Consider the following 26,672-nt stretch of genomic DNA (forward strand, 5'->3'; position numbering starts at 1 on the left):
AGTGTTCCGGATGTTGGGTCAATATGTTGAACAGACGCAGAGCAACTCCCAAATTCAGCTGTAAGGAATGTCTTCACACCGATTCCACACAAGAGGCAATAGCTGTCCATTATCTCCAGAAACATATGGACGTCGACTTTTGTTCTCTCAGCACACCAGTTGAAGACACCTCTGATGAGGGGATGCCCCAGCCTTCCCGTGGTAGAAAGAGGAAGATCGCGACAAAGACAGGCGAATCGAAATCCGACAGTAGCAGCATGGAGACTCCAGAAGATTCCGATGAGCTTGGTCGTGGGAAGAGGAAAAGGAGAGTGCCTAGGAGATTCATCACCGAATCAGAGTTGGACAAGTCTGACAAGACAGACAAGGTTTATACATCACATGCCCGTAAGAAAGACAAAACAGAGAAGAAAGAAGAGTCAGCAAGAGTTGAGTGCCGAGAAATTTGCTCTGAGAACAAAGAGACAGGAGAGAAAGATAGGGCATCTACAAATGGAAGTCTTGGAAGTGAACAAAGGGTGAAAATTGACACAGTGACAGAGGAGAGTCCTGCGAACAATGATAGAGATCGTCATGTTGTCGCAACAGCATTTCAAGAAGCGGCAGATGAAATTCATGCCACTGTCGACAAAGAACAGGTATCTTGTGACTCGATAAGCGAAATAGCAGAGAAGCACACGGAATCAAATCAAGGACATGCAGATAAATCCTTAGGTACCAAAAAACGCAAAATGACTGTAAAGAAGGGTTCTTCTTGCACTGTATCGAGAAGAGCTACGAAAAAGAAGCGAAGACATCATGAAGTACGTAAACCTCGCCCAGCAGCTGACATTGAGGATGGTAAGAATGGCACGGAATTGAGGACGAACGAACTTAAATGCACGAGTGCCGATTGTGATGAAGTTGACTTGGCTGCCAAAATTGCGCGATCAGAAACTGTAAATCAGAAGATCAAAAGATTGCCAGTGGCGTTAGAGCAGTTCAATCATAAAGTTGAGAAAATAATGCATGAGTGGCGCGCAGTGCAAAAGAGACGTAAAGAAGAATCTATCAGGACCTGTTCCTTCCCAGACTGCAGCTTGAAGATGATGGAGCATGAACTTCTGTTACACGAGACTTGTCACGCTAAATCTATGGATGGTCTCCGGTGTCCACACTGTGATTTCATGTGCCTGCACTGGCGTCACATGCGGAAGCACTTGCAGAAGAGACACGCCAAAAACACAGGGAGATTGTACCACTGTGACCAAGGCGTCTGCAAGCACACATTTGACAGATCCAACCAGCTCCGCAGACACGTTCTAGAGAAACATATCAAGGAGCAATTGGTGAATGAGATTCTGAGTGGAAGCATTGATCTCAAAGAATTCAAGATCGGAAGCGAAGACACAAAAGGTGAATTAAACATAGACCAGACCACGCAAAAGAGTGGCTGTGGAACAAACAACAGTGAGGACACTTCGAGTAGACCTCATAGGAAAAGGAAACAAAAGCGTCATAAGAATGACAGAGCCCATCGAGAAAAGTCTGATGACGACCACCGAGAAAAGGTGACTTTCATTTGTGAATTATGTGCCGCGAAATTTAGAGACGAAACTTCCATGCTTGAGCATAAGGAAAGCCACATCACCGATCAAGAAGGAACTTTTTACTGTCCGGAGTGCACCATTGTCTGTGCGGGTGTCGAGATGCTAAGAGAGCACTACCACGAGGAACATAAGAACAAACTGATGAGATATCAATGCGCCGAGTGCCCCTTTGCAACTAATAGGTTCTATCAAATGAGCACACACCAGGCCATGCACACTGGCCAGAAAGGCGTGACGTGTCAACAGTGTGGAAAGGTGCTGGCCAATCAGTACAACCTCAAAGTGCACAAATTCAGGAAACACACCACGGAAGAGCAGAAGACGGTTCAGTGCTCAGCGTGTCCCTACCGATGTGCCGATAAATCGGTCCTCAGGGTAAGTTGAATTGAATATTCACTCTGATTATCATGATAGTGTTAGGCAAACTGATTACCAATAAAATCATTTCAGTGATCTCCAAGATTTCTGTCGAGCCTTATATGCTAATGTTTCATACTCCTGAAATGGTGGGAATGTGAGACAAGAATACCATATTATGAAAACAGATGTTTAACAGATTGAAAATGAAAGTGAATTAGAAGAGTAGGCCTTCGACGGTAAAACTTCAATATTGTGAGAGCCATTATGTTGTATTTCATCGGTGAAGCTGGCACGAAACATGATTTACGATGAACTTGTCTCTGCATGAACAGGAAAGTTATGTAGTGGAATGACCTTAAATGTTCAGAGATTGACGATTTCGGGGCACACTGCTTATACGATCTTTATTGAACTATTTTTTTTTTTTGATACAGGATCACATCAAACAGCATCACAAGCACATGCTGAAGAATCCTATCTATCACCGCTGTCCCCAGTGCGACTATGTTGGTCACAAGAAGCAGAGCCTAGAGTTCCACATGCGTGTCCACACCGAACAACGCCGCTTCAAATGCAACCGCTGTCCATACGCCAGCAAGACCAAAAACCACCTGAAGATACACATGCAAACGCACGAGGGACTGCAACCTGCCTCCTGCCAGTTCTGCGATTTTAGAGGTAATTTGAGTGATATCATCATTCGTATTGTGTCACCATGCAATTTTATATGCACAAATTCTAAATAGCGTCAAAAGGGCTGATAACTCGAATAATTTTGCACAAGAAATGGATATCGAATGGGCGGAAATGCACAATATTGCAAAATGTTGTTCTCGCTGCATTTGGACGTAACAATGAGCTTTTATGATAATTACATTTGTGTATTAACATAAAAAATAACGTTGAGAATTATTATCAGCGCCTTTCCATCACGTCATATGAAGCTCAACATGTTTTCCAACATGATCATTGCACTCACTCATTCACTTACTCCATCCATACCGCCTTGTATCATTCCAATCTGAATGTATCTTCACGGCGTAAACAGTGCTGAATCTAACCATATTATTAATTACCGTATCCACTCCGTTCTGATACGCAGCGGCTTCCAAGAAGAGATTGTCTGAGCACATCATGCGGCGACATCTCCATATCGAACCGTATCTTTGCAAAATTTGCCAGTGGCGGACTGCATACAGTGGGAATATGTGGAAGCACCTCAACCAGCACAGGAAAGATCTCGGTACAGAAATGCCGGAGGAGCCAGTCATCATTGACACGGACCTCCTGAAAGGGGTTGTACTTCCGGAGATGCCGAAGGCACCCACTGGAAAGATGAGGGGTCAATCAAGAACAGACAGTGCTGAATACACTGCAGTGACACTAGGTCAGACACTCATTGAAGCAAGGCACGAAGTTGGTCTTTACGAGCTGTCGGGTCACCAAGAAGTTGCACCCGGGAGCGAGCTCCAAGTTGTTCAGATCTCGGAGGAGACAGTCGGGAGACCTGATGCCGAATGTGATGGTGGTGTACCTGGCGACAGCCACCTGCAACTTGTTGAAATACACGACGATGCCATCGGAGTGAACACCATCGGCCAACAGGTGGTTGCTCAGCTCCAAGATACCAATTCCCAACTGAGCAGCGCCCTCGGTGATGGCCTTCACGAGAAATTGGGCCACATGGAGATCTTCATTTCTCACGACGCTGTAGGAAAGACGGGGGAATCTGACAAGGTTGTCGAGGTCCTGCACGTTAGAGAGGACGGGAGCATCGTCTCGTCAACTATGAACCCAGATGTTGAGGTTGCTGTCTTGGCACTGGCCCAGCTGGAACCAGGGACACACACAACTGAACTTCCATCTGGAGTTGGTGATGGTAGCCGAATTACAATCGTCCAAACAGTCCAGCAAGATGTAAGTTATACATATCGTGAGGTATTCATTCAAGTCAAAGACAAGGAATACTGTACAAATACATTGCCTTTCAAACTTGTGCACTATAAACTGCTTTTTTTTTAGCTGTGTCATCAATTAACCACTTTTTAGTACCAAATACATCTACGAGAGCGACTGAGGATGCTAACAGTTGATCCTCCCCTTCGTGTATACCTGGTGTATGCATTTCCAGCCATGAAGCAACAGAATGTCTGACGTGATGTTATACGATCGCATTAAATTCAGTGACATGCGACTTAATGTTGTTATGTGTGGTAAACATAGCATAAGAGATATGTCACATTGTTATACTTTCAATACAAGGAGACCATTTTCCTATTAAATGCTCTTACGTGGTTCATTTCCCCACGACTTACTGAGTACTTTGATTGGTATCACACTGTCTGCTGCACCCATTATGTTACCACGATTGTTTATTCCAAATTAACAAATTCCTGTTTATAAACATGATTCAGCAGCAGGATGCTCATTGCGTCCACGACGCGGCGGTGAGCGCGGCCATTGAAGCCGGGATCCACACTCCGGCAGCGAAGGACAACGATGACGACGCCTTGGGTCAAATGTCCGACGAAACCGTACAGCCACCAGTATCAATTCAGACACACAGTGACGACATAGCCCAGGATGTAGTTGAGCTAGCTTCACAGAATGGACATTCCTCCGCAGATATAGCCGGGCATTGTAGTGACATGAAGGATGGCGGGAAAAGTGATGGACATGATATGACTGCATTGTGAAAACGAACCATGGTGTATGCGTTCTATTATTTACCAGTATAGATGGATGATGTTGAAAACGTAACGAAGTGTCTCTATAGATGTATACATGCTGCTTTTTCGCAAAGAGCAGAGAGGAAAAACAACAGAGGATCAAGATATCAGTTAAGAAAAACATCTGGTTAAACAGCAATGGTGTCATGTGAGATCAGGAGTTCATCTCCAAAAGGAATGTGTCAGCAGGACCGTCTTTGGCTAGACTGGTTCCAGCAGGGACAGTAGTTACCCCTCCCCCCCCCCCCCCCCGAAGTTTCCACTATATATTATTTGCCTTTTAAGTTCGTGTGTCCCTTTTGCAACCGTGAAAATTAGATTCCTTTCTTAAGCTTGTACTTTTGTGGAGGTACACGTATACTTTAGATCTTTCATAAGAATGATTAGACTTGGCACCGTTTCATGAAAGTTGTCAGCACAGACAAGTTGTCAGTCTCTGATAATTACCATAGTAAAGGTCAGTAACCACAGCTTCTCAGCCGATCAGAACCAAGGATTTTACTGAAATGTTAGGGCTGACAACTTCCATGAAATGGTGTCCTGAAAACGTCTTTATGATGCAGGAGGAAGCAATAGATCCAGAGAATTTACTCGAACCTCCAAAAATTGTCAATCCTTATTCTCTGTAGAAAGAGGGAGCATATTCTCGAGTGACATGGGGCTAGTTTTCCATTTCGTTTGTGTCTGTGTGTTTTAAAGGGATCGTATAGTTTTGGTTGAGACTTAACCTCAGGTTTTTATCATTTTTTGGTGAGATAGTGAGAAACCTCTTATGGAATATGAAAGAGCATGTAATTCCAAGAGGGATTAAATGTTTATTTGATGAAAATTGGTTTTGAAATGGCCAAGATATCCAAAACAGAGCGGTCCTATAGAAAGTGTGGGACCCACATTTTATTGCGATCGGTTTGTTTTACTTAGTTTTTATATGTTTCAGCTATTCCAAACCCGATTTTCATCAAATAATTTTTGAATTCCTCTTAAAATTGTATGCTCTGTACTATTTCATAAGTGTTTTCTTGGTATCTCACAAAAAAGTTAAAGCCCAATTTTCATCTCCACCAATACTGTACCATCAAACTCTGAGGTGTATTATCGTAAATATTTCATACACGAGATTGGAAGTCATTATTTTTCAACCGCACAAAATTTCATGACGTCAGATTTGTAAAAGGGATATACTTCGTTATTACGTGACAGATTGATATGATTCTCCCCAACGCTCGGGCAGAGTGTGTTAATGGTGCAATTATCATGGTAATATGACTTCTGGATAAAATTGTTATGTTTGCTCTTGTCAATACAGTATCACATATCGATTTATTGGGAATAAAGCTTGAAACGGCATCATTTTTCTTTTCATAGATTCCTTGCATACACAAACGCATTAGGCCATATATATATATATATATATATATATATACAATGTATATGTTCAATCGTTTCTCGATACAATGTATAATCGCAAATGTGGAGGGGACTACTAAGAAGCACAACTTGTAAAATGTAGACCCCTATGGAATACAGACAAATAATATCAAAGGAATTGCAAAGCATCATAACGAAAACACTATATATATGTATATATATATATATATATATATATGTATATATATAGACTGCGAGAAGGGGTCTAGACCATTTACAGCACTAGTGTAGCTCCTTCATTATTTATGCTCAGTGCGAGAAGAGCAATCGTGAACGTAGCTAGTGATCAACGTGCGTGTCACACACAATATGAAGATATTGAATTGATGTTTTTGTTTTATACCTTCATCTCAATTAATAACACGAGTTTGATATGAAATGTATTCAATAGTATGCAATTAATTATGTATATTATTATTGTATTCTGTTAAAATTACGGATTGATTCATTACATAGTCATTATAGACTCACGCCAGTTGGATTTATATTAGTGTGTATACATGTATATATATTTATTAGTGTAGCCATACGAGTGAGTCATTTTGTGTCGTTACAGCCCTGATAAAGGTCCTAACGAGACCGAAAGCTCGGCAATAAATACGCACGTTGATCACTAGCTATATACGTCCAAAATATTGCTCTCCTTCTCGCACTGTATATATATATATATATATATATATATATATATATATATATGTGTGTGTGTGTGTGTGTGTGTATACAAGAGGGCTCAATTGGAACCCTATATGGATATACATGTACTAATGATATGCTACATAGAGTACAGGTTTATGTACAAAATATTTACCGAATGCATTTACATGCCATTAGAATAAGAATGAAACAGATTATACCATCCGAGTACATCACAGTATGCGAAATTAGAATAATTCCAGAAAATATGTATATGGTGCCAACAGCTTATTTTGACACAAATTTTCACCCGAAGATTTTTGAGTCAAAATAAACTGACAACAGGAACTTGAGTTCCGTTCTCTCTCTTTTTTTTTATATTAGTGACCAACGCGTGGACTATATATTACGTTACTCAATGTATATAGTAGGCCTACATCTCCATTATACGTTGGCTTTTGTCACTCATCTTTAAAGCGTATATTATAGTGCAGGTGTAGGCCTATGCACTGGATCATAAAGCCTATACACAATATAAATGCTGCATGGAATGCACGACCACGAATAAAGGAACGAGAAAGATAATTATGGCAAAAAGGCGGAAGTGAGAGTAGGGATCGACATTCCAAGGGTGACTGCGAGAATGTAAACAGTATTTTTCATAGCAACTGCGGTCGGACATTAATTTGTCGACGTATGTAGCACTGTATGTTTATTCTCTGTTGCAATAGCCATAAATACAATGTTATGCAATGAACACTCGTGTATAAGATGCATGGTATATACCGGGTTAAATTGGATACGCCCATTGAGTTTGTCAATATTTTTTCACGGCTATTGCTCTTAAGAACTGAGTGATCAGTGCACACTTGCGCCGATAAAGGCTAATTGCCAATCACTAGTTGAAATTGATAAAAACAACTCATTTAGAGTCATATATTTTTCGTGGAAAATTGAGCAAAGAAAATGAGATTCCATCCCGATGGAATCTCATTTTCTTTGCTCAATTTCCAATATCAAATAATATTGATTTCTGGTTAATTTTTCTGTTTGCGTTTGTCATATATTTTTTTGAACAACAGATACCAAGAGGAGCGTCAGAAATTAGTGTACACCCGTGAAATAATTGATCGAAATGGTGAAGAAAGAAAATTTCGTTCTCACACCGTTTTCGAGCTTAGTGGAACCTGATGCTTGAAAAAATTTGTGGCCCTGTTTTATTTTTTGTGTTGATGGGATGGGATGGGAACACAGTGGGATTTCACCCATTCGAACATAGAAATCAGTCAAAACTTATATTTGTTTATCAACTTTGGACACAGGAACTTTTGAATGGTGAACCATGCAATGGGCAGACCTTTGTTTTTTCGCGCCATCCAATAATCGAACAATTTTCACTGGCATGTATGAGCGTACTCATGATAAGTTGCGTGTGATCGCTTCGCATACATGCACACACCGGTGTAGTCGCACGGTGCGTACCACAAGTGCTCGCATTGCAGGCATACTAAACAGTGTATTTTTCTGCATCACGTACACGTGTGCGTACGATGTACCTGTACTAGTGTATATCGTGAGTTCACGACTCGTGCAAGTCTAGCATCCTGAATATTAGACTGCGAAACCTTGATATTTACGTACGACTAATGGTGTAGATATTTCTCATTGCCGTTATTCCTGCGCGACATCAGCAGTGGTAAGTTATTTTGCAATTTTATGTACTCTTTTCATCGAGTCTACATTCCAGTATTGTTGTTATTCACGTAATTTGACAGGTTTTGTACCTGAGAATGACTGGTGGAACTGGCATGTGATTCAAGATGGCGGCTAGCGTAGAGCCTATTCAAATGTGTAATAGGCTTTTGTATGTACGCGCAGGAGTACGGTACATGATTGTGTGCGTGTGTGAGGAAAGGTACTGTAGTGTACAGACAAGCTGCTGCTGCAGCTCGCAGCGGCGGCGCGGCCACTTAATTGCACCGGGGACCCAGTCGTCGTCCTGGCCCTCGCGCGTCGTTCGACGACGAGTAGCCGGTGTCTCAGTCGGTCGATCCGTACGTATCGAGGGATGATACTAGTACTCAGTAGCAGGGCGGCTGTGTTTGAGCTAGCTGCTAGATGCTAAGAAGAGTTAGACATATAACTCAAATGACTGCTGTGCTGTGTCATGTAAGATTTTTAACAGTTACTGAGTTAGGCCCCTAATTGGCTTGACAAGCCACTGATCCAAACCAAACGTAGTATCTGTATAAACCTGTACCCTTTCGTTAGTTTGTAGGCTCTGTTAGGTACGAGTTAATTAATACACGTACTCTACATATATGTACCGGTACGTGTGAAAATAAGCTTACAGTTACACTTATTTTCGCATAGATTCTAGATTTTTGTCGTGCCTTGCCTTGTCTTTGATCTAAAGCGGGGACGACAACAGTGTGGGAGCTCCATTATTCACCGTATATGAACAGGCATCAATTCTATTTCTAGGATGTACAGTATTACAGAGGTACTGTCACAGAGCAATCACCAACTCCCTGATGTGGCATGATGTGTAGTTTGAAAGCTCTATCCTTTCTGTCATATTTGGTCCTCGGTGTGTTAGGTGGTCACCGAGAACATCCAAAATTACCCAATTTTGTTGAGACCGACACTGGGTAAGGGAATAGAATAAATGGTAATAGAACAATATTATGTACAATAATTCTATAATTATGAAATTGGTTATATTGCACTGACGAAGCATTTAGTTAAAATCGTATGTGAATTACATTTTATTTGAAGCTATGCAATTACTTAAAAGAAAAGTTAACTCTTATTATTTTGTAATGTTGATCATCAATTGCAAACTTAATTTTCTGTAAGATAGGAATAAAAGTCATATTACACTCGTACTGAAACAAAATTGGACATTGGCCATAGAGGGCAGCAGACAGTAAGGCACACACACATAATACTTGTATGTACAATGTATAAGTGAATGCCAGTGTGTCCAGTATGTCTATCATGGGTGAGTAGTTAGAGTTCAGCAGTTTTTATCATAGAGGTTTCTCCGCGCTTTAATTTGGTTCTTACCGTAGAACATGGGTTCGAACCCGCTCACTTTATCGAACGATTAAAAGCTGCTAGCTGACCAATTTTGAAATTGCTTTTGTGCCCTTTTATTTTTGGCCATATCTGTTTAGAAAGCTGCCAGAAATTTGAGTTCCTGTGCCGTGTAACTCTGGAATAAATACGTAGCATCCAAAGCAAATATAAATGTAGATAGATGCGTGATCCAAACAAACCACACACGGATACTACAGGGATATTCCATACAACCTACGAGAGGAATTAGCGGCACTTAGCTGTCAATTGAGTCAAAAGGAGTTGGAGATTTTATCTTCGTCAGAGCTGGCCAAAAGGACAAAAAGTCATATATTGCTAAAACAAAATGTGAATTCCGTTTTTGTTTTTGTTTTTGTTTTTGTTTTTTTAATACTTTTAGCCTGGCACAGTGCATGGCAGGAAAGTCGTCGCCGTCGAAAACTTTTAGGTATTATACACCAGTCATTGCAGGGGCGGGCCGCGGAACGTTTTATCGTATATGTACGTGTGAGTGTGTGTGTGTGTGTGTGTGTGTGTGTGTGTGTGTGTGAATGTGAGAGGAGGGAGGGGGAGAGGGGAAAGGGGTGGGTAACAGCCCCCACCCGTCAATCCTGTCCCTGCTCTGGTGTACGGACAGAAAACGGAGGGGGGGGGGGGAATGGGGCGTGTAATCCTCTCTTTTGGAGTCATAGTTTCTGTTTTTTTTTCCGCATCACGTAGGCCTACCGTCGTACCGCATCATGTTTTCAGGTTGTCCGTTCGTCCGTCCGTCAGTTGATGTAGACGACGCAAAGTGGGCCAGAGAGATACCACATTACCAGTTAAATATGCGTGCCATGGCAAAAGTCATTTTGGTCACTTTGGATTTTTAATTTTTGACAAGCCATCTTAAGAGATGATACTTCACTAAAATATCTAACTCTGGTACATTAAACGGGTATAATTATTTCTTAACAAAATGCAACATATCACGAATTTTAAAGCAAATTTTAACCTCTTTAATTAAGTTCATTAAACGTCATGAACGCTGTAAAAATGCAAAAAAAAAATTAGTCTTCATGAAATATTGTATGGTAAATATCCGGGAAAAGAGGCTAATTATATGTCTTTTTAATATATCCGAATGAAAAGTTTAGATTTCCACGGATTTCCAACTCAATTCTATGACCACCTTTTGCCACTTTTAGAGCCGATTTTCAGCGACATAATGGCCCGAATTCACGAAGGTGGTACAAATGAAACCATGGTTTAATTCAACCTTGGACAAAAACCATGGAGCGCCAAGTGTCGCATGAAATATTTCGTTACGAAATCAGTCATTTGGTCGATGAAATGATTATATTGTAACGAAATGACAACATTTTGTAATTAAATGAACATTTCGTCCACGAAATGATAATTTCGTTAACGAAACGGTCATTTTGTCGACGAAACGACCGATTTCGTAACGAAATATTCCGTGCGACACTTGGCGCTCCACGGTTCTTGTCCATGGTTTAAACCATGGTTTCATTTGTACTGCCTTCGTGAATTCGGGCCAATACGTCTAACTTGGAGCTGGCAGCCGCCAGACGCCGCATTAGGGCGCGCATATTTTTTCCCTTACACATAAAAGGCCCAGAACATGATTAACACTGAATAAGAAGTAAACAGAGTTATGAAATACAACATATAGGGCTAGTTCCGGCTCTTAAAAGACCCCTCTTCCAAAGATGGGTTAATTGCACATAGTCAAGGCCAAGCCATATTGTCCATAAATAAATTATTGTCATACATTTAGCCAGTATATAACTGTATACAAGCTAATTCCCTCTGCGATACATATTGTATGGACACCTTAATACTTCTATCCTACTCTTGACATAATGCAGCTAGAACGTTATACACCAAAACACAGAGATTTTATTCTCATCGGTTACTCGTCGGAAGCAAAGTCTGTTGCTTCCCGGCCGCTCACCAAAGTGTATCGGATCGCAGTCTGATGAATCCGATTGTGTCGGTCGACTATCAGGTCAGTGTCAGACATTGCTCGTGTGATCCTCATTGGACGATTTTGCCTCATTGGATCGTGCCCGACGTGTCTGACATTGACCTGATAGGTGACCAGTACAAGTCGGATTCATCAGACTGTGATCCCATATATACAGTGTACACTTATGTGGGTTGCCGGAAGCAACGTTGCTTTCGACAACTGACTGATGAGAAAAAACATATCCCTGTGGAACGGGGATGATTTTATAATTTCACAAGATAGTGATTCTGAAAGATTTTCCAGCAAAAGAAAAGAAAATGTTGCGCATGGGGGATATGTCACCCGTCCCCCCCCCCCCATGCGCAACATTTCATGGGATAACACACACACACACACACACCCACACACTAAAAAAAAATAATAATCACACAGGCTAAAGCATGTACACTGCAAAAACAGTGGTGTTAGATTTAACACCACTGGTGTTGAATCTAACACCGGCCGAACTTCAATAAAGGACCACACCATCTGGTGTTGAAGTAACACCGTCTCTGGTGTTAAAATATCCAACACCCATGGGTGTTAAAGGGTGTAAAAATATACCAACACCAGCCTCGGTGTTTTTTCAACACTTAAGAGAGTGTTAAGAAGTTGACACCATAATGGTGTTCATTTGACATCCCAACACCAGTTATGGTGTAAGTTCAACACCCGTGGTGTTAAAATATACCAACACCAGCTTTGGTGTTGCTTAGATTATTGATAAGTTGACACCACTTTGGTGTTCTTTTGACACCCTTTAACACCAATGACGGTGTAACTTCAACACTATTTGTTGTTAGAATCTATACCCAACACCTGTCATGGTGTTATTCTAACACTTCAAAGTGTTATAAGTTTGCATTATTTGGTGTTTATTTGACACCACAGAAGTGTTGATTCAACGCTTCAGAGTGAGAAATAAATTCCAAGTGATGCCAACTTATTAACAATTTAAAGTGTCGATACCTCGACATCATTTCACACTCTCCACATTCAATCGCACAAAATAACACAGTAATGTAAGTAGGTGAAAGACAGTCACGTGCTACTAGGTTGTTTGTATTTAATAAATTATGTCTGTCACAACAAAACACAATAATTCTATTACATGTAATGAAAGCCTCATCTCTACAATATAAGTATCAAAATGGAATACCTTTGACCCTGTCAGTTGGTTCTTTGATTATCTATGCAAATGAGATACATTATGGCTATTGTAGGCTAAAATATCAAATTTAAATACTCACTCTGAATACCTTTGGCCTTCTTGGCACTATCAAGTTGAATTTTCAAATGAAATTGATACTAGTATTATATCTTCTTGGCTCTATCATTCAAATGTTCAAATTGAATTGCCTACTCAGCTGTATAATTCAAATACAGTGTATTCAACATAGATCATCCAGTCTGGTTGTAAAATGTTAACATAAAAAAAAATTATACTCTTTCTTTTGATCAATGCTATTGCAAGTGATGATACAAGCATGTGAAATTCGGATCATTTAAATATTCAAATGACACACATAAGGCCTTCTTGGGCCAATATTTTCAACTCGAACTGGATGTAATTGATACCCCCACCTAAAACTTAGAGAGTTAGCTCAATTCATGATATTCTTGTATGCCTTTTGTTGAAAAAAAAGTACAATGTAACAAATGTTGTTACCATAGCAAGATTACTCAACAGTGAGATCAGTGTGCGACTCATTTTAAGATTACACTGGTTACATGAGCGAAACCTCAAGTCAAATGCTAGAAAACTGAGGGAGCTCACCCAATTCACAGTATTTTTTGTTTGATTTTCATTTTAAAAGATGGTTGCCATTACATTAGCACTCTGTGCAATATTTCAGGCCAGATGCTCAGAAACTGAGGGAGATTGCATAATCAACTGTTGTGTAAGTTTTTAATTTGAAAATGTCACTGCCATGATAACACTTTCTTTGACCGATACAAAAGATGACATTTGCACATTAGCGCACTACAGTGGTCACGTGCCAAATTTCAAGTCAAATGCCTAAAACATGAGGGAGTTATGAGTCAATCACAATAACGATTGCTTTGTATTAAAAAAAAAATAAGTTAGCATGGCAACGCATTGTTTAACATTGACGAGAAAAGTGTTTTGCACATCTAGAATTTATCTTGTCACAATATATAGGTGTCATATCTCAAGGGTATTGCTAAAAATTGAGAGAGTAAGCTCAATCCACTTGTAGTTTATACGATTCTCATTACAAAATACCATTAACTTGACAACATACTATTTGACAATGACGAAAAATAAAATTTGCACAGGTACATAATACAGTGGTCACATGTGCCAAATTTAAAGTCAAATGCTCAAAATCTGAGGAAGTTAGCTGAATCCACATCGTACTTGTGGATGATTTGTATGAAGATGCTGTTGCCATGGAAACGGATTTATGACCCCCACAAAAAGTGTCTTGCACGATAACATATTATCATAGTGACCATATGTATCAAATTCAAATTTAAATGCTAAAAAAAAAAAAAACTAAGAGAGCAGCGCGATCCACACAATTTTGTATGATTTGTTTAAAAACTGCAATTGCCATGGCAACAGATTTCTGGACAATCGAATTTCAACAGAATTGATTTAAAACTGAGTAGCTTGATCCACATTCTGTATTTGTAATCTTTATGAAAATTTGATGTTACCATGGTAATGCATTACTCCATACTGACACATGTAAACTAGGACATGTAAAAATTACAAGGTCGTTGTTCAATGTCCCCTGGACTAAAGGTAATCACCTCCTCATCAAAAACTGTCATCGACTAATGGAGAGTACTGCTTCATCAACTGTATACAACTTGTATCATCAGTCTCTATCTCGGTTCCTCCATAGAACTGGACTTGGAGTATCTTCACAGTTTCATTGTCACAATGATGATTCTTCAAGTGTCTTCTAAAACCATTGAACGAATCAAATTATGTCCGTACACAGGCCCCCTGGGCGCAATTTATTGTTTGTCCATCACTCAGTCCATGTTCGTATGGCAAACAGTGAAAAAAAAAAGCAGTTTCAGTGGGAACTCCTAAAGAATGCATCACTTAATTATCTATTTGAAAGTTTAGATCTCGGTTCATGAACTCGGGGTAATTCCAAATGTCCAAAGGTTGATGAGAGGTTTTGCATACCGTAGACAAAACACATATTTAATGTGCTTTGAACAATGTGTCGAAGGCACTCTGAATGATATCACCAGGGCAGGGTAGTACCAAGTGGTTAACAATGAAGTAATATTGGTACACATGTATGTTATCCTTCTGACGTCTTCTGTCAAGCAAGCTGCATCTTCTGATCTTCAAGCAAGCAAGCTGCATCAAGAGCTGCATCTTCTTCTGCTTTCCCTCTTCAAGTGGTGATCAAAACTAGCATCAGGCTGAAAATGTAAGGAAACAATGAAAAACAAACAGACATTGTATGAATCTATTACAAATAAAAACTAGACAAATTTGACTCTGACCTTTATTTCGATTCCATAATGCAATTTGATAGACTCAGTCATACATAGGCTTAACACATTTTATTCACATTTATGATTATTTTAACAGATTTCAAGCTATCACACACACGGAGGGATGGACTACTCAAAACCATAACAATTCAGGCACCACTTCTTGGCAGAGGATAATAAATGGATCTTATTCCATTTTACTTAAAGATCACTATAATTTCACAATTAAAACTCACTTATACCTATTTTTTCTTAAAGAAGCTTTGAAATTTATCACTTTTCTCTTATTCGTGACTGATCAAAAAGCAACTTCAAAATTTTAGCCTACATATGGGGAAGACAATCTTTAAAGTTCAAGGATCGACTTTGAAGCATTCACGAGTAAAGTTCTCGTCGACATCAGGACATAACCCTGACAAAGGCAAGTGCGCAAAAATATTAACATCCAAAAAAAAAAAAAGTTAACCTGTGAAACATTGAAAAGCAAGTGATCTTAATAAATTACATAGTCCAACAACACAAAAAAAACCCAGAAAATTTCCCTTGACCTCTAATTTCATTTCTAATACAAAAACAGATCATAGAAAGTAGAAAATGCAAAATCAATTAAACTCCTAAAAATCAATTTCATTTTCAGAATACCAAAGTACTGTGAGTTCTAATTGCCTGTCCAAAATGACTCATAAAGGCTTGTTCAGATATGATGAGTCAAACTCCGGCAACATTTTAGTGCACAAATCGATGCGATATGAGATGGTAAAAAACAAACAAATAAACAGATCAAAATGCAACAAAACAAAACAAAAACACTGAGGCAAGAGGAATATATTTTGCCACACAGTGGCAAGAAGTTATGGTGCAATCAAGCTCAAAAGTAAGTGAAGATACAATTTCATGAGTTTATCTTTATCTTATTTTTTTTTTTTTTGAGTCATGTGCATTCATTAACATAATGAAAGTGGCGTGGTTCGGCGCACCATATCTGAACACTAAAAATGTCAGGGGGTTTGTCGCATCATATTTGAACAAACCTTATAGTCATGTAGACTTACCTTTTGAAATCGGATAAGGTAGTCTATAGCCAAAGCCACAGCAATCTTGCACAATCCTTGCGCCCTGGTTCACAGTTGGAAGCAGATAGAGTACAAGAAGGATTTGCAGGTTACTTACATTCTATGATGTGTTGTAAGAAATGCATGTTATATACAATATATTCTACGACTCATTAACAAAGTATCCAGGTATCAACAGAAATTATCAGTGAATTGCACTGCATAATCAGGGAGCATTAAGTAAAACATATGATCCTTCATGTAGGATGAACCCATGGGTTGTTGTGTGACTTCTTTAAAAAAGAAAAAGAAAAAAAACTCTTCTTTATTTCATCAGCATCTCCAAAATAACAAAATTACATTACATATTGATTTGTGACTGTGAACTTTTATATTACAATTGAGTTTGGTGAAATCCATTCATCTGCCTTTGAAAAATCAAAGTCACAAGATATTTCCTGCATTTTTTTTTTTCATAATGAAGGGCTCCTGACCCTTGATTATTGACCTCATGACCCTCATCGACTCCAGGGAAACGTTTGATAAAATGTATTGTCAGATGCAAAGATTTCAGCTACTTATAACAGTTGTCACCAATGACAAGTTTTGTAGAACGCCCCCTGGATTTACATAGCCTTACCAAGTTTCATTCACAGATGATTGTTTTCAACTTGCGGCATGATACACAAGAAACGATATTGGATGGATAAACATCTAGAACATAAAAAAGGGGCTTTTAAAACCTATATAGTATTGTGCATACCCTGACTGCTACCAGGTCTAGTGGTACACTATTTGATGATTGCTCCAAGTCTCATGAATCCACATCAGTTTTCCACATGTGTTCTCCCAGCAATCTCAACAGCTTGACTGTGGTTTCTGAAGGCTTTCCTCTTGCTAGCTTGACAAGACCTTCCACCAAAAACTGGCCACTGCTCAAAAAAGCTTGGCATCGTTGCCTGGGAGAAGGAGTGAGAAGTACTGTTCAACCTGCAAGTGTAAGGACCATGAACATACATAATTATCAAGTGTCTACAAGTCCGCAAGCTGTCAAACTGGTGCGCAAGGTGTGATGCACTGGCTTAGGATTCAAAGTACTGAACATCCACATAACTGCACTAGTGTATTTACTGTATACAAGTGCATGAAACAGATTTATCTTGTGTGCATGAAAGATTTGATCAGAACTGCAGAAAACAAAGGGTTTTGTTCAGGTGGCTTCAGATTAATTCAGTCGGTGATTCTATTATATATACCTACTTGAGATATGCTCATAATTTCAAGTTCGTTTTAATTAGCCACCAGGGGGGGGGGGGGGGGGCAATAATATCCTGCTTCCAGGTATTCATCATCTTTATGCAGTGTACATTTATGCAAATATTATTTGAGGAGAAATGGAAAAATCAAATGCCATTTTGCAATTGATCTACTCTCATTTTCAAGGTTTTTTAGATAGATAATAAAAGGTCTTTTTGCAATTCTGTCATTTTCAAGATTCTCAAGTGCACTATTGCCAATATCATTATGTGTGGCAATAACATAAGTATGGGGAAGAGGCATATTCCAGAAGGGATTTTTTTTTTCAAGAGATTATTTTAACAAATACTACCATCAAAGTAGACGTATATTCCCTCACCTGAATCATGAAAAAAGCGATGATACATGTATTCCATTTTGACTCATTTGTGAAATTTAGGATCAGTTCTCAGACAGAGAACAACTGCCAGTTATTAATATAGGCTGTGATTCTGTTTCTCGCAACCCTTGAACTCGCACCTTACAATTAGATCTAGAGTCTAGAGTCTTAACATGGACTCGGTGGAAATACCGGTTTTACATGCATGTGACGTCATCAACTTTATAAGAGCATATTCTTATATAATGTAAATTTGTAAGCGGTTAGCAAACTCATAAATAGTAGTACTCATATTAGAAACTAGTTAGTAGATTCTAACGTAAGATCCATGCGCAAACACTAGCGTCCTATATAGGCCCCTACGTTCCTACGTGTACACTGTAGCTACTGAAAACATCACGTAACCTGTTGCGATAAACAAAAATCGGGTCGGGAGAACCCCCCACCCAGCCCCTTTAATCGGGTATTTACGCTCTTTTTAGAGCGATATTTGCTACTAGTACCTAGTACTAATTTAAACCTAACAGTTTGGACCTAGAACAGTTCCAGTAGGCCCTACAAAAAATATAGTAGGCCTAGGGGCCTACCAGTATACCTACGAACATGTACAAACCTACGAACATGTACACACAAACATTGTTCGAACTTCGTCTTCGTGCACGTCAGTATAGCGGGTAATGATTTGCGCGCTAACAAAGATCCGCACCAGAGCCTCAGAGGTATGAAAACTACATCAATAACAATACAAAATGCCACGGAACCTTTTATATTTAAAATTTGATGATATTTTTAAAATGCAATTATTGGACAAAGGAACCCTCAGCGAAATTCGGACCCAATGCACCGCTGCAGCGCGTTGGTGTTATGGCCTATTATGTATGGCAAACACTATGGGCTACATGTACTTAGTATGCTGCGCTACATAGTATACTACTGTATAGTATTACGTGCGTGCAAAGACAAAGTTGTCTATAATATGCGATGAAATCCGTGAAAATCATGCACATCGTTTATGATAGAAAATAACTGGTACAGGAAATAATTACCTTAAAAGATACTTATCCCCGCTGACAGACTTAGCAAAGTCACCATCATAGATTCAATGTCATTTTTAGCCCCCAGACGACATCGAAATCCTGACTATCGCGATGACAGACGTTGACGACTCCGCGCCACAGCAACAAATTTCAGGCATTGGCATGTGTAACCAATGAGATCATCGGACTGCGAACACGTGACTTTCTCTGGTGGACAACTAACACCGATACGGTGTTATTAGTGAAAAACCCCCTTTTCATGACAAAACTATAACACCACTTGGGTGTCATTTTAACACCGAGAATCTAACACCCAATGAATGAGAGAATGTTGGTGTTAAATTAACACCGAAGGGTGTCAAATTGTGTCAATTTAACACCAAATTTAACACCCACAGTTTGACACCCGGTTGGTGTTACACTTTTAACACCGCATTTTTTGCAGTGTATGTATAGGCTTAATGATAACAAATCGTCAACCTCTGGTGTTCAAATATTAATAACATGACATAACACGTACATCTAATGTGCGAACCAGTGGGAGAGTTTCCAAATGATGCATGTGAGTAGGCGATTGATGAGACATTTGTTGATTGTGTGCATTTATATAATATCTTTGTTCTTGTAAACTCTGTTAATGCTCGAATGATCTTCTCTTTCCACAGGGAAAACAAAATGAGCGATTTTCAAGATGGAGAGTTGCAGTTTCGCTGCAAACTTTGCCAGTTCACTGGAAGCAGCAAGGCCGAAATTGCTGAACATTTTCTTAATGAACACACCGAAGTTGAGGTTGTCTCCCCAAATAAGAGCGCAACACCACCAGCTGCCTCGGCGCCAACTGACGAGAAGGAAGATGGTGAAAAGGAGGCGCACGAATTACAGACTAAGGAAAAGCCGCCACCAAAGAAACGAGGCCGTCCACGAGGGAAGTCGAATGCCTCTTATCAGAAGCTCTCCATTCAGGTGCCCAAATCTTCGCCGGCCGCAGAGGATGGGACGGAAGCCCTTGGTCGTGGAATGAGAAAGCGAAAAGCAAAAGTCCCCTTCAACATGACGCCGTTCGATGATGAAAAACTCGAAGAGTTAAGTGAGGAGGAGAAAAGCAGTGATGGTCATAAAGAGAAGGAAAGATTGAGCGACGAGGAAGCGAGTGGGTCATCTGATGAGGAAGGAGAAGAAATTGAAGACAAGGTGAAATCTGAGCTCTATGAGGAAAAGCCGAGACGGCGAGGAAGGCCCAGAAAAAGGGACAAAGAAAGTGATGTTGACCGTGGATGGATAGCAGCGGATGAATTCAAATCACGAAGAGGAAACAGAGGACCGAGAGTTAAACTGGCTGTTTCAAACAAAATATTCTCCAAGATCCTTCTCGATCGTGTCAGAGAGTGGCAGAAAAACTTTGAAGCTAAAGATAAGGAGGACATGTTCGTCTGTGAGAACGAATCATGCCGACGGGGCATGTCTGAGGCGGAACTTGACGTCCACACCAAGTGTCACGTGCCAAACATGGAGGGTTTTCGGTGCTTTATCTGCCAGTTCATGTGTCTACACTGGCGAAACATGCGTCATCACTATCGGAAAGTCCACGACCAGATGCTCACCAAAGTTGCGTGCGACTACGAGTTGTGCACCAAAGAGTTTCCGCGGATCGCTGCCCTCCGCAGTCACGTGACCATGATTCACATCAAGCCGCCCCTCACGAAGATGCTCAGTGCGCCGGATGCAGATCTGTCAGAGTTCTCGACGTACCTCGAGAAGAAGAAAATACAAAACAAAAGCCTCGGAGGAAGTAGCGAAGCTGTGCAAGGAGAAAATCAGGATGTGGAAAACGATGATGATGATGATGATGATGAAGAGGAGGAGGAGGAGGAAGAAGAAACGCCTCGGAAGAGGGGGCCTGGGAGACCCCCTAAACGAAAGAGACCAGTAGGACGACCGCCCAAACACGAAGACCCACCGAAGAAACGTGCGACGTACGCCAAACGACTGCGCGGCGAAGACCGCGAGAAATTTCAGAGCCGCCTCGTCGCTTTTGTGTGCGACGTCTGTCATGCCAAGTACAACCAGGAGGACGTAATGCTGAGCCACAAGTACGCACACTTCCGCGAAGGAAGTGAGCAAATTCACTGCACCGAATGCAGCAACTTTGTCGCGGAAGCTGAAGACGTCATTAGAATGCATATGTCGGCAGAGCACAGACATATGCTGCAGCTGCACCGTTGTGACAAGTGTAATTTCTCCTCCAACCGTTACCACGATCTCAAGAAGCATCGCATCGTTCACACAGGGGCAAAAGACTACATGTGCGACAAGTGCGGGAAATGTACGACTACACCTTATAATCTTAAGGTGCACTACAGACGGATGCATGCAACGGATCAGGAGAAAAACATCAAGTGCATCTCATGCGAGTACAGGTGTGCCGACAAGGCCGTTCTCAAGGTAATCTAACAAAGATCATTCCGGAAATCGGAACTGAAATTGTTGAAACAGAAGTACGTTTTCTTCCTATACTTGTGCTCAGGATTGTTCTATACAATGTAAAAATAACGCATGGTGGGATGGTTTAGCCTGGTAATAAGTGACATGTGTGATTAAAGTTTTGTTGTGTCAGGGGCAATATGACAAAAACTAGTTGTAACCCAAAATTTAAGAACATCATTATACTTTAAGTACAACTGGTTCCTCTTAGCTCAATATTTCTGCTCGTCTAACCGACATGCAGTACATGTACATGAGATGATTTCATTAAGCACGATTCTCATGTAGTTCAGAAGGCGAAACGGCAAACGTCTGTGTGAAAATGCGATTTTTGGACTGCACAGGCGAGAAAGAGTGAAAGATAGACAGAGGAAGGAAAAACACCAACATGATGTCACAAATGGAGAGAAAACTGGATATGATCATTTCTGCATTCAACAACAAGAAAACAATTGAGCTCTGCTTATCAGTGAAATCATTTGAGTTTTAAGAATTAACTTACATTAATAATTGTCTTTGAATTGAGTGTACAACATTAAAACTCGTATAACATTACAGGCCGTTTTCTTTTAATATAAAGGAGACATGAAATTTGACTTGAGCAATATCATGCTGCTCAGAATTGCATAGTTGGTTTGCATACCATTTCACTCCCCCACCCTTTTGTTCCCCATCTCACGTAGGATCACATCAGGCAGAAGCACGGCCTACTGATCAACGGCGACGAGTATCAGAATCCGCGAGCCATGCTCCTCTTCCCCTGCACAATGTGTCCGTACATCGGCCGGAAGCAGTCCAGTCTTGACTATCACATGCGCATCCACAAGGAGAACCGGCAGTTCAAGTGCCACCTGTGCCCCTACGCCAGCAAGACCAAGAACAACCTGGTGCTCCACATTCGCACCCATGAGGGAATGCAGCCGGTGAAATGCCCGCACTGTGATTTTAGAGGTATTGGACCTTGCGTTGCTATACGGTTTCTTGTATGCTCTACTTGTATATCTAATATTTATGCATTTGCCGTGGGGATACCGTGGAGTTGGGAGGCTGGCCCGGCTCGGATATATTAAAAAAAATCCTCCGAACGAATTGTGTATAGCTTTATTACCGATCTCTATGTAAAGTTCACGAACAGCCGAAGAATCTCGACTGCATGGAGTCGGCCGTTACCGATGAGCGTACGCTTCGTTGCACATATTCGCTGACCGGTGTTATTCGTGGTTTTCGAATGTAACCCGCGATGGGCAGTGGTCAGCGGATGAATTGGGCCACTCATGACTCTCCATGCTGCTGGGTCTTTGATATTGACAATCACGTCCTGCAGTAGTTGTTCTGCCTGGACAAGACACTAATCATCTGCGCAGTTCTAAGGATGGGACATACAGTCGTCGGTTTTGGTGTTGATTTCATACATGCAAATATTGCTTTCACAAACTTCGTAGATCCAATTACAAATCTAAGTGAAATAATGATCGCAATACTAACACTTGAAAATAATGATGACGCTGAAAAGAAAAAAGAAAAAAAAAGTATTATCGATTGGAATTACAATTAATTGATGTGTAATTTTGTTATGGTATAATGCTTAGTATCCCACCCGAACAAAGTGATAGAATCTCGTTTCATTAATATGTGATATTAGTTATGACGATTGTTGTGCAAGTTGCACAGATTCAGATGTGTTTTTTTTTCTTGAAGACGAATAGAAATACAAATAAACTAATACCAAAAGGGAATAACGGTGATATTACAGTATTCAATAAAAAAAAACCTACATGTATATTATTATATCGTCGCAGTATTTTCATATTTTCCCTGTTTGACGTCATATTCTTTGACAGGTGCCACCAACAAGATCATATCTGAACACGTAATGTGCAAACACGCTAAAGCTCGCCCCTACCAGTGTAACATCTGCCACTGGACTACCGCGTACAGCGGCAACATGTGGAAGCACGTGGACACGCACCAGAAAGAGCTCGGCGACAAAATGCCCGAGTTCCCGGTCTCCGTCATCTCCACCGACGGCCACGCCGTCCCCACGCCGCTCCGCGCGCCGTCTGGCAAGAAGCGTGCGAACAAGGCTGGTGGCGTGAAGCTGAAGGTTTTAAAGGGTAAAAATCGGCGCCAGAGAACGGAGGAGCAGCAGCAGGGCGGTCTGACGCTGCTTGAGGACCAGGGTAACGTGCAGTCGATCCAGGTGACGCACGTCCAACCTGATGACATCTCGGGCGATGGAGTAGTGATGCACGTACGTGATCATTTTCATTCATTATTTCTCTTCCATCGAATGATACTCTAAATGGTAATTATGTTGAATAGCTCTTTGGTATTAGAAATTCAAAGGGAAATTCATCATTTCTGATTTATGTATACATCCTTAGATGAAAATTTATAAAGAATCTAAATGATCGTGATGTCCGTTATCTGTATGGTAATGGAGACTCAAGGCTACAAGGCAGAAACAAAATGTATCAAATGGTAATTTTGTCAATCAATGTAGTTAGATAAATATGTATATAATAATAATAATAATAATAATAATAATTGTTTTGGATATAAACTCCAAATTTTATTGTCCAAGAATGGAAATTCATTTTGCCCAATTGATCGTGGGCCCGGCAGCCACTGAGGAGCGCCAGATCGACGTTGCTCTAACCTTTTCAACTGTTGAACGGCAAACAAGGCAGCAGCAACTCCCATCTTTTAACGTCTTTTGGTATGACGCGGCCGGGGTTTGAACCCACGACCTCCCGATTGTGAGGGCAGCCGCTCTACTCACTGAGCCAACACTCTGGTATAATTTGTTCCCATTCATACACGTACTCAGACTCGGTACACCACCCGTGAAAAGCGTTGCAAATCACATATCCCCCTTCTCATCAAAAGCTATTTAACGTTTATTTGGTATGTCCCTGAAATGACCTACTTTTTTACCCGTAAAGATTTTGAAGTTAAGATGCTCGAAACCCCATGATAGACGTCAAAAAGTGCACAGAGGGAGAAAACTAAAAGAGGAGGCGTAAAAAAGAAGAAGAAATGAACGAAATCACAGTCCGAAACATAAATGTACATGTGGGTTGAGCTGCATTATTAGTAGAACACATCGGCAAATTTGGTGGAAAAACGAACAATCCGTTGACTTAGTTATGAATTTGTACAGTTTCGGTGCACTTCTGGGTGAGAAGACTACGTGCGTTACAGTACCTGAGTTCACTTATGTACAACCATATACTGTATATGATACATGTATAAGGAAGATATGAAGAGAATTCCACAAATTTTCATTCTTTAATGAAAATTACAGATTCACTCGACTTGTTAATGACATGTTTTATTATCATTCCCCCTGCTCTCTAAATGAGGGAAATCAAGTGCTCTTTCTTCACGCTAGAAAAATGAATATATCATGTTGAGTTTCTTATTTCTTTATACGATCGTTCTCCATGCATGACGTCGTAGAGTGTCTTACACTTCTCATCTAGCGATGGCTGCTGCAAAATCTTTAAAAATTCATAAGTTTTGAACGGATTGTCCGATTTTCTTCTCGCTTCATTGATGCGTCCTGCTGCAAAATGTTGCTGCATTCTCTGAATTCACATAATTATGTATGTCTTGTATTTTGGATTCATTTTCCTTGTATGCCTTGGTTCATCCCTGACACCAGCAGGTCCCTGTTGCCACGGTAATGCATCCGGGCCAGGTGATGGTAGCAGAGGGTCTTTCTGAGGAAGAGGCCATTGGTTCCACGGCCCTTAGCAAGCTTGCCGCGGCCGTCGCCTCGGCGCAGGAGGTCCACATCATTTCCACCCCGCATCCCGGCATGGATAACGGTGCCAATTCCCAGGCACAGGTCATTGCAACACAGGTTAGAGTGATGGACCCCCTGCCCCCACCAACATTGAATAGATGATACACTTACTGATTACCAGTCATATTGTTTTGACAATATTTTTATATGAGAGACTGTCATGTACTGTACACTGACAGCAATGAATGGGCGTGTAGACGAAATCGATTTAGTACAGATTGTATGTATAAAAGTTATCTTGTCAGTGAATGTGTGTGTCTGTGTGATATTCTGAAGGGAAACACTGTAAACTGTAAATAAGTTACATTGAAACCACCTGTATCTGAAATGTCGCGCTCAAATTGTTTTCTCTTTCAAGTGTTATCACATGATTTTAAAGTTCTTTCCAGCAAGGAACCTACTCGTTTACAAATGGCATTTTCTGTTCATCATGATTTCGCTTTTATGTCGTGCTTAGCAATGACCAAATAATTTCCCTCTTTTGACCTGTCTGCAGATCGCAGGTTCGATACCAACATCAATTCAAGTTGCAACCAGTACGGGCATTCAAGAAATCGTTGAATACACAGTACCTTCCGTAGCCGTCTCGCATCAGGTTGTAGACAGTGCTGGCAACATGACCCACATCATTTCCGATCACCTGTACCACGCCAACCAACACAACCAGGAGCAGCAACAGCATCACCATCATCAGCAACAACAACATCACCAGCAACAACTTCAGCAGCAGCAACACCACCAGCAACACGCGAATGGTGGCAGCATCCAGCAGGCCGCCATTCATGCGGGGATTCCCACTGTTGTCGAGACGGTCCCAACCGCTGTGGTGGAGCAAATCGTGCAGGATACCCCGCATCCCGAGGACCAATCGGTCCAGCAACTTGTTGCCACCATGATACCTCACGAGGCTGAGCTGGTCATGAGTATGATGCAGTCTCAACACGTGCAACATGTGCAACATCTCCAGCAACCCAACGTCTCTCAATAAATGATGTCATGTGGCCACAATGTGCCATGATGTAGACAAAAATATTCTGAGATTACTATTGAATTTTTAGTCTTACATTTTCTAAGAGGTTTGTGGAATATTCTGTACGTTTACATCCATTCTCAAAAACCTAAATCATAAACACAAATAACATTATAGGATCTTTTTCGCAGGATTTGCTTTGTATTGCTTCGAGCTTTCGTTTACGTGCACAAAGCTAGAAAGCTCAATAGGACAAGGACCATTGTGATGGACAAAGTTAGTTAGGAAATAAAAGAGAAAGCGAGAGATTGAAAAATAAAACAAACAAAGAAACAGCAGCTCCAGCTAAATGTTTTTTTGTTTTT

The 26,672-nt window shown here is 40.6% G+C and overlaps 2 protein-coding genes across 2 annotated transcripts; both read left to right on the plus strand.

Annotated features, from left to right (window-relative positions):
- LOC139724521 (uncharacterized) lies at nt 1-20,448 on the plus strand. Its single transcript, XM_071635654.1, has 6 exons — nt 1-1,964; nt 2,384-2,627; nt 3,052-3,866; nt 4,364-4,641; nt 19,711-20,236; nt 20,428-20,448. The coding sequence occupies exons 1-6, from the start codon at nt 24-26 to the stop codon at nt 20,446-20,448; spliced, it is 3,825 nt and encodes a 1,274-aa protein (XP_071491755.1). The 5' UTR covers nt 1-23.
- Nucleotides 20,167-26,672, plus strand: LOC139724514 (uncharacterized). The gene is made up of 5 exons (XM_071635647.1): nt 20,167-21,487; nt 22,210-22,477; nt 23,368-23,777; nt 25,197-25,385; nt 25,834-26,672. Exons 1-5 carry the CDS (start codon nt 20,468-20,470, stop codon nt 26,323-26,325), a joined length of 2,379 nt encoding a protein of 792 aa, XP_071491748.1. The 5' UTR covers nt 20,167-20,467; the 3' UTR covers nt 26,326-26,672.

This window comes from Diadema antillarum, unplaced genomic scaffold (assembly GCF_040938485.1).
Source record: "Diadema antillarum isolate AM-2024a unplaced genomic scaffold, OU_Dant_1.0 scf00000218, whole genome shotgun sequence".
NCBI lineage: Eukaryota > Metazoa > Echinodermata > Echinoidea > Diadematoida > Diadematidae > Diadema > Diadema antillarum.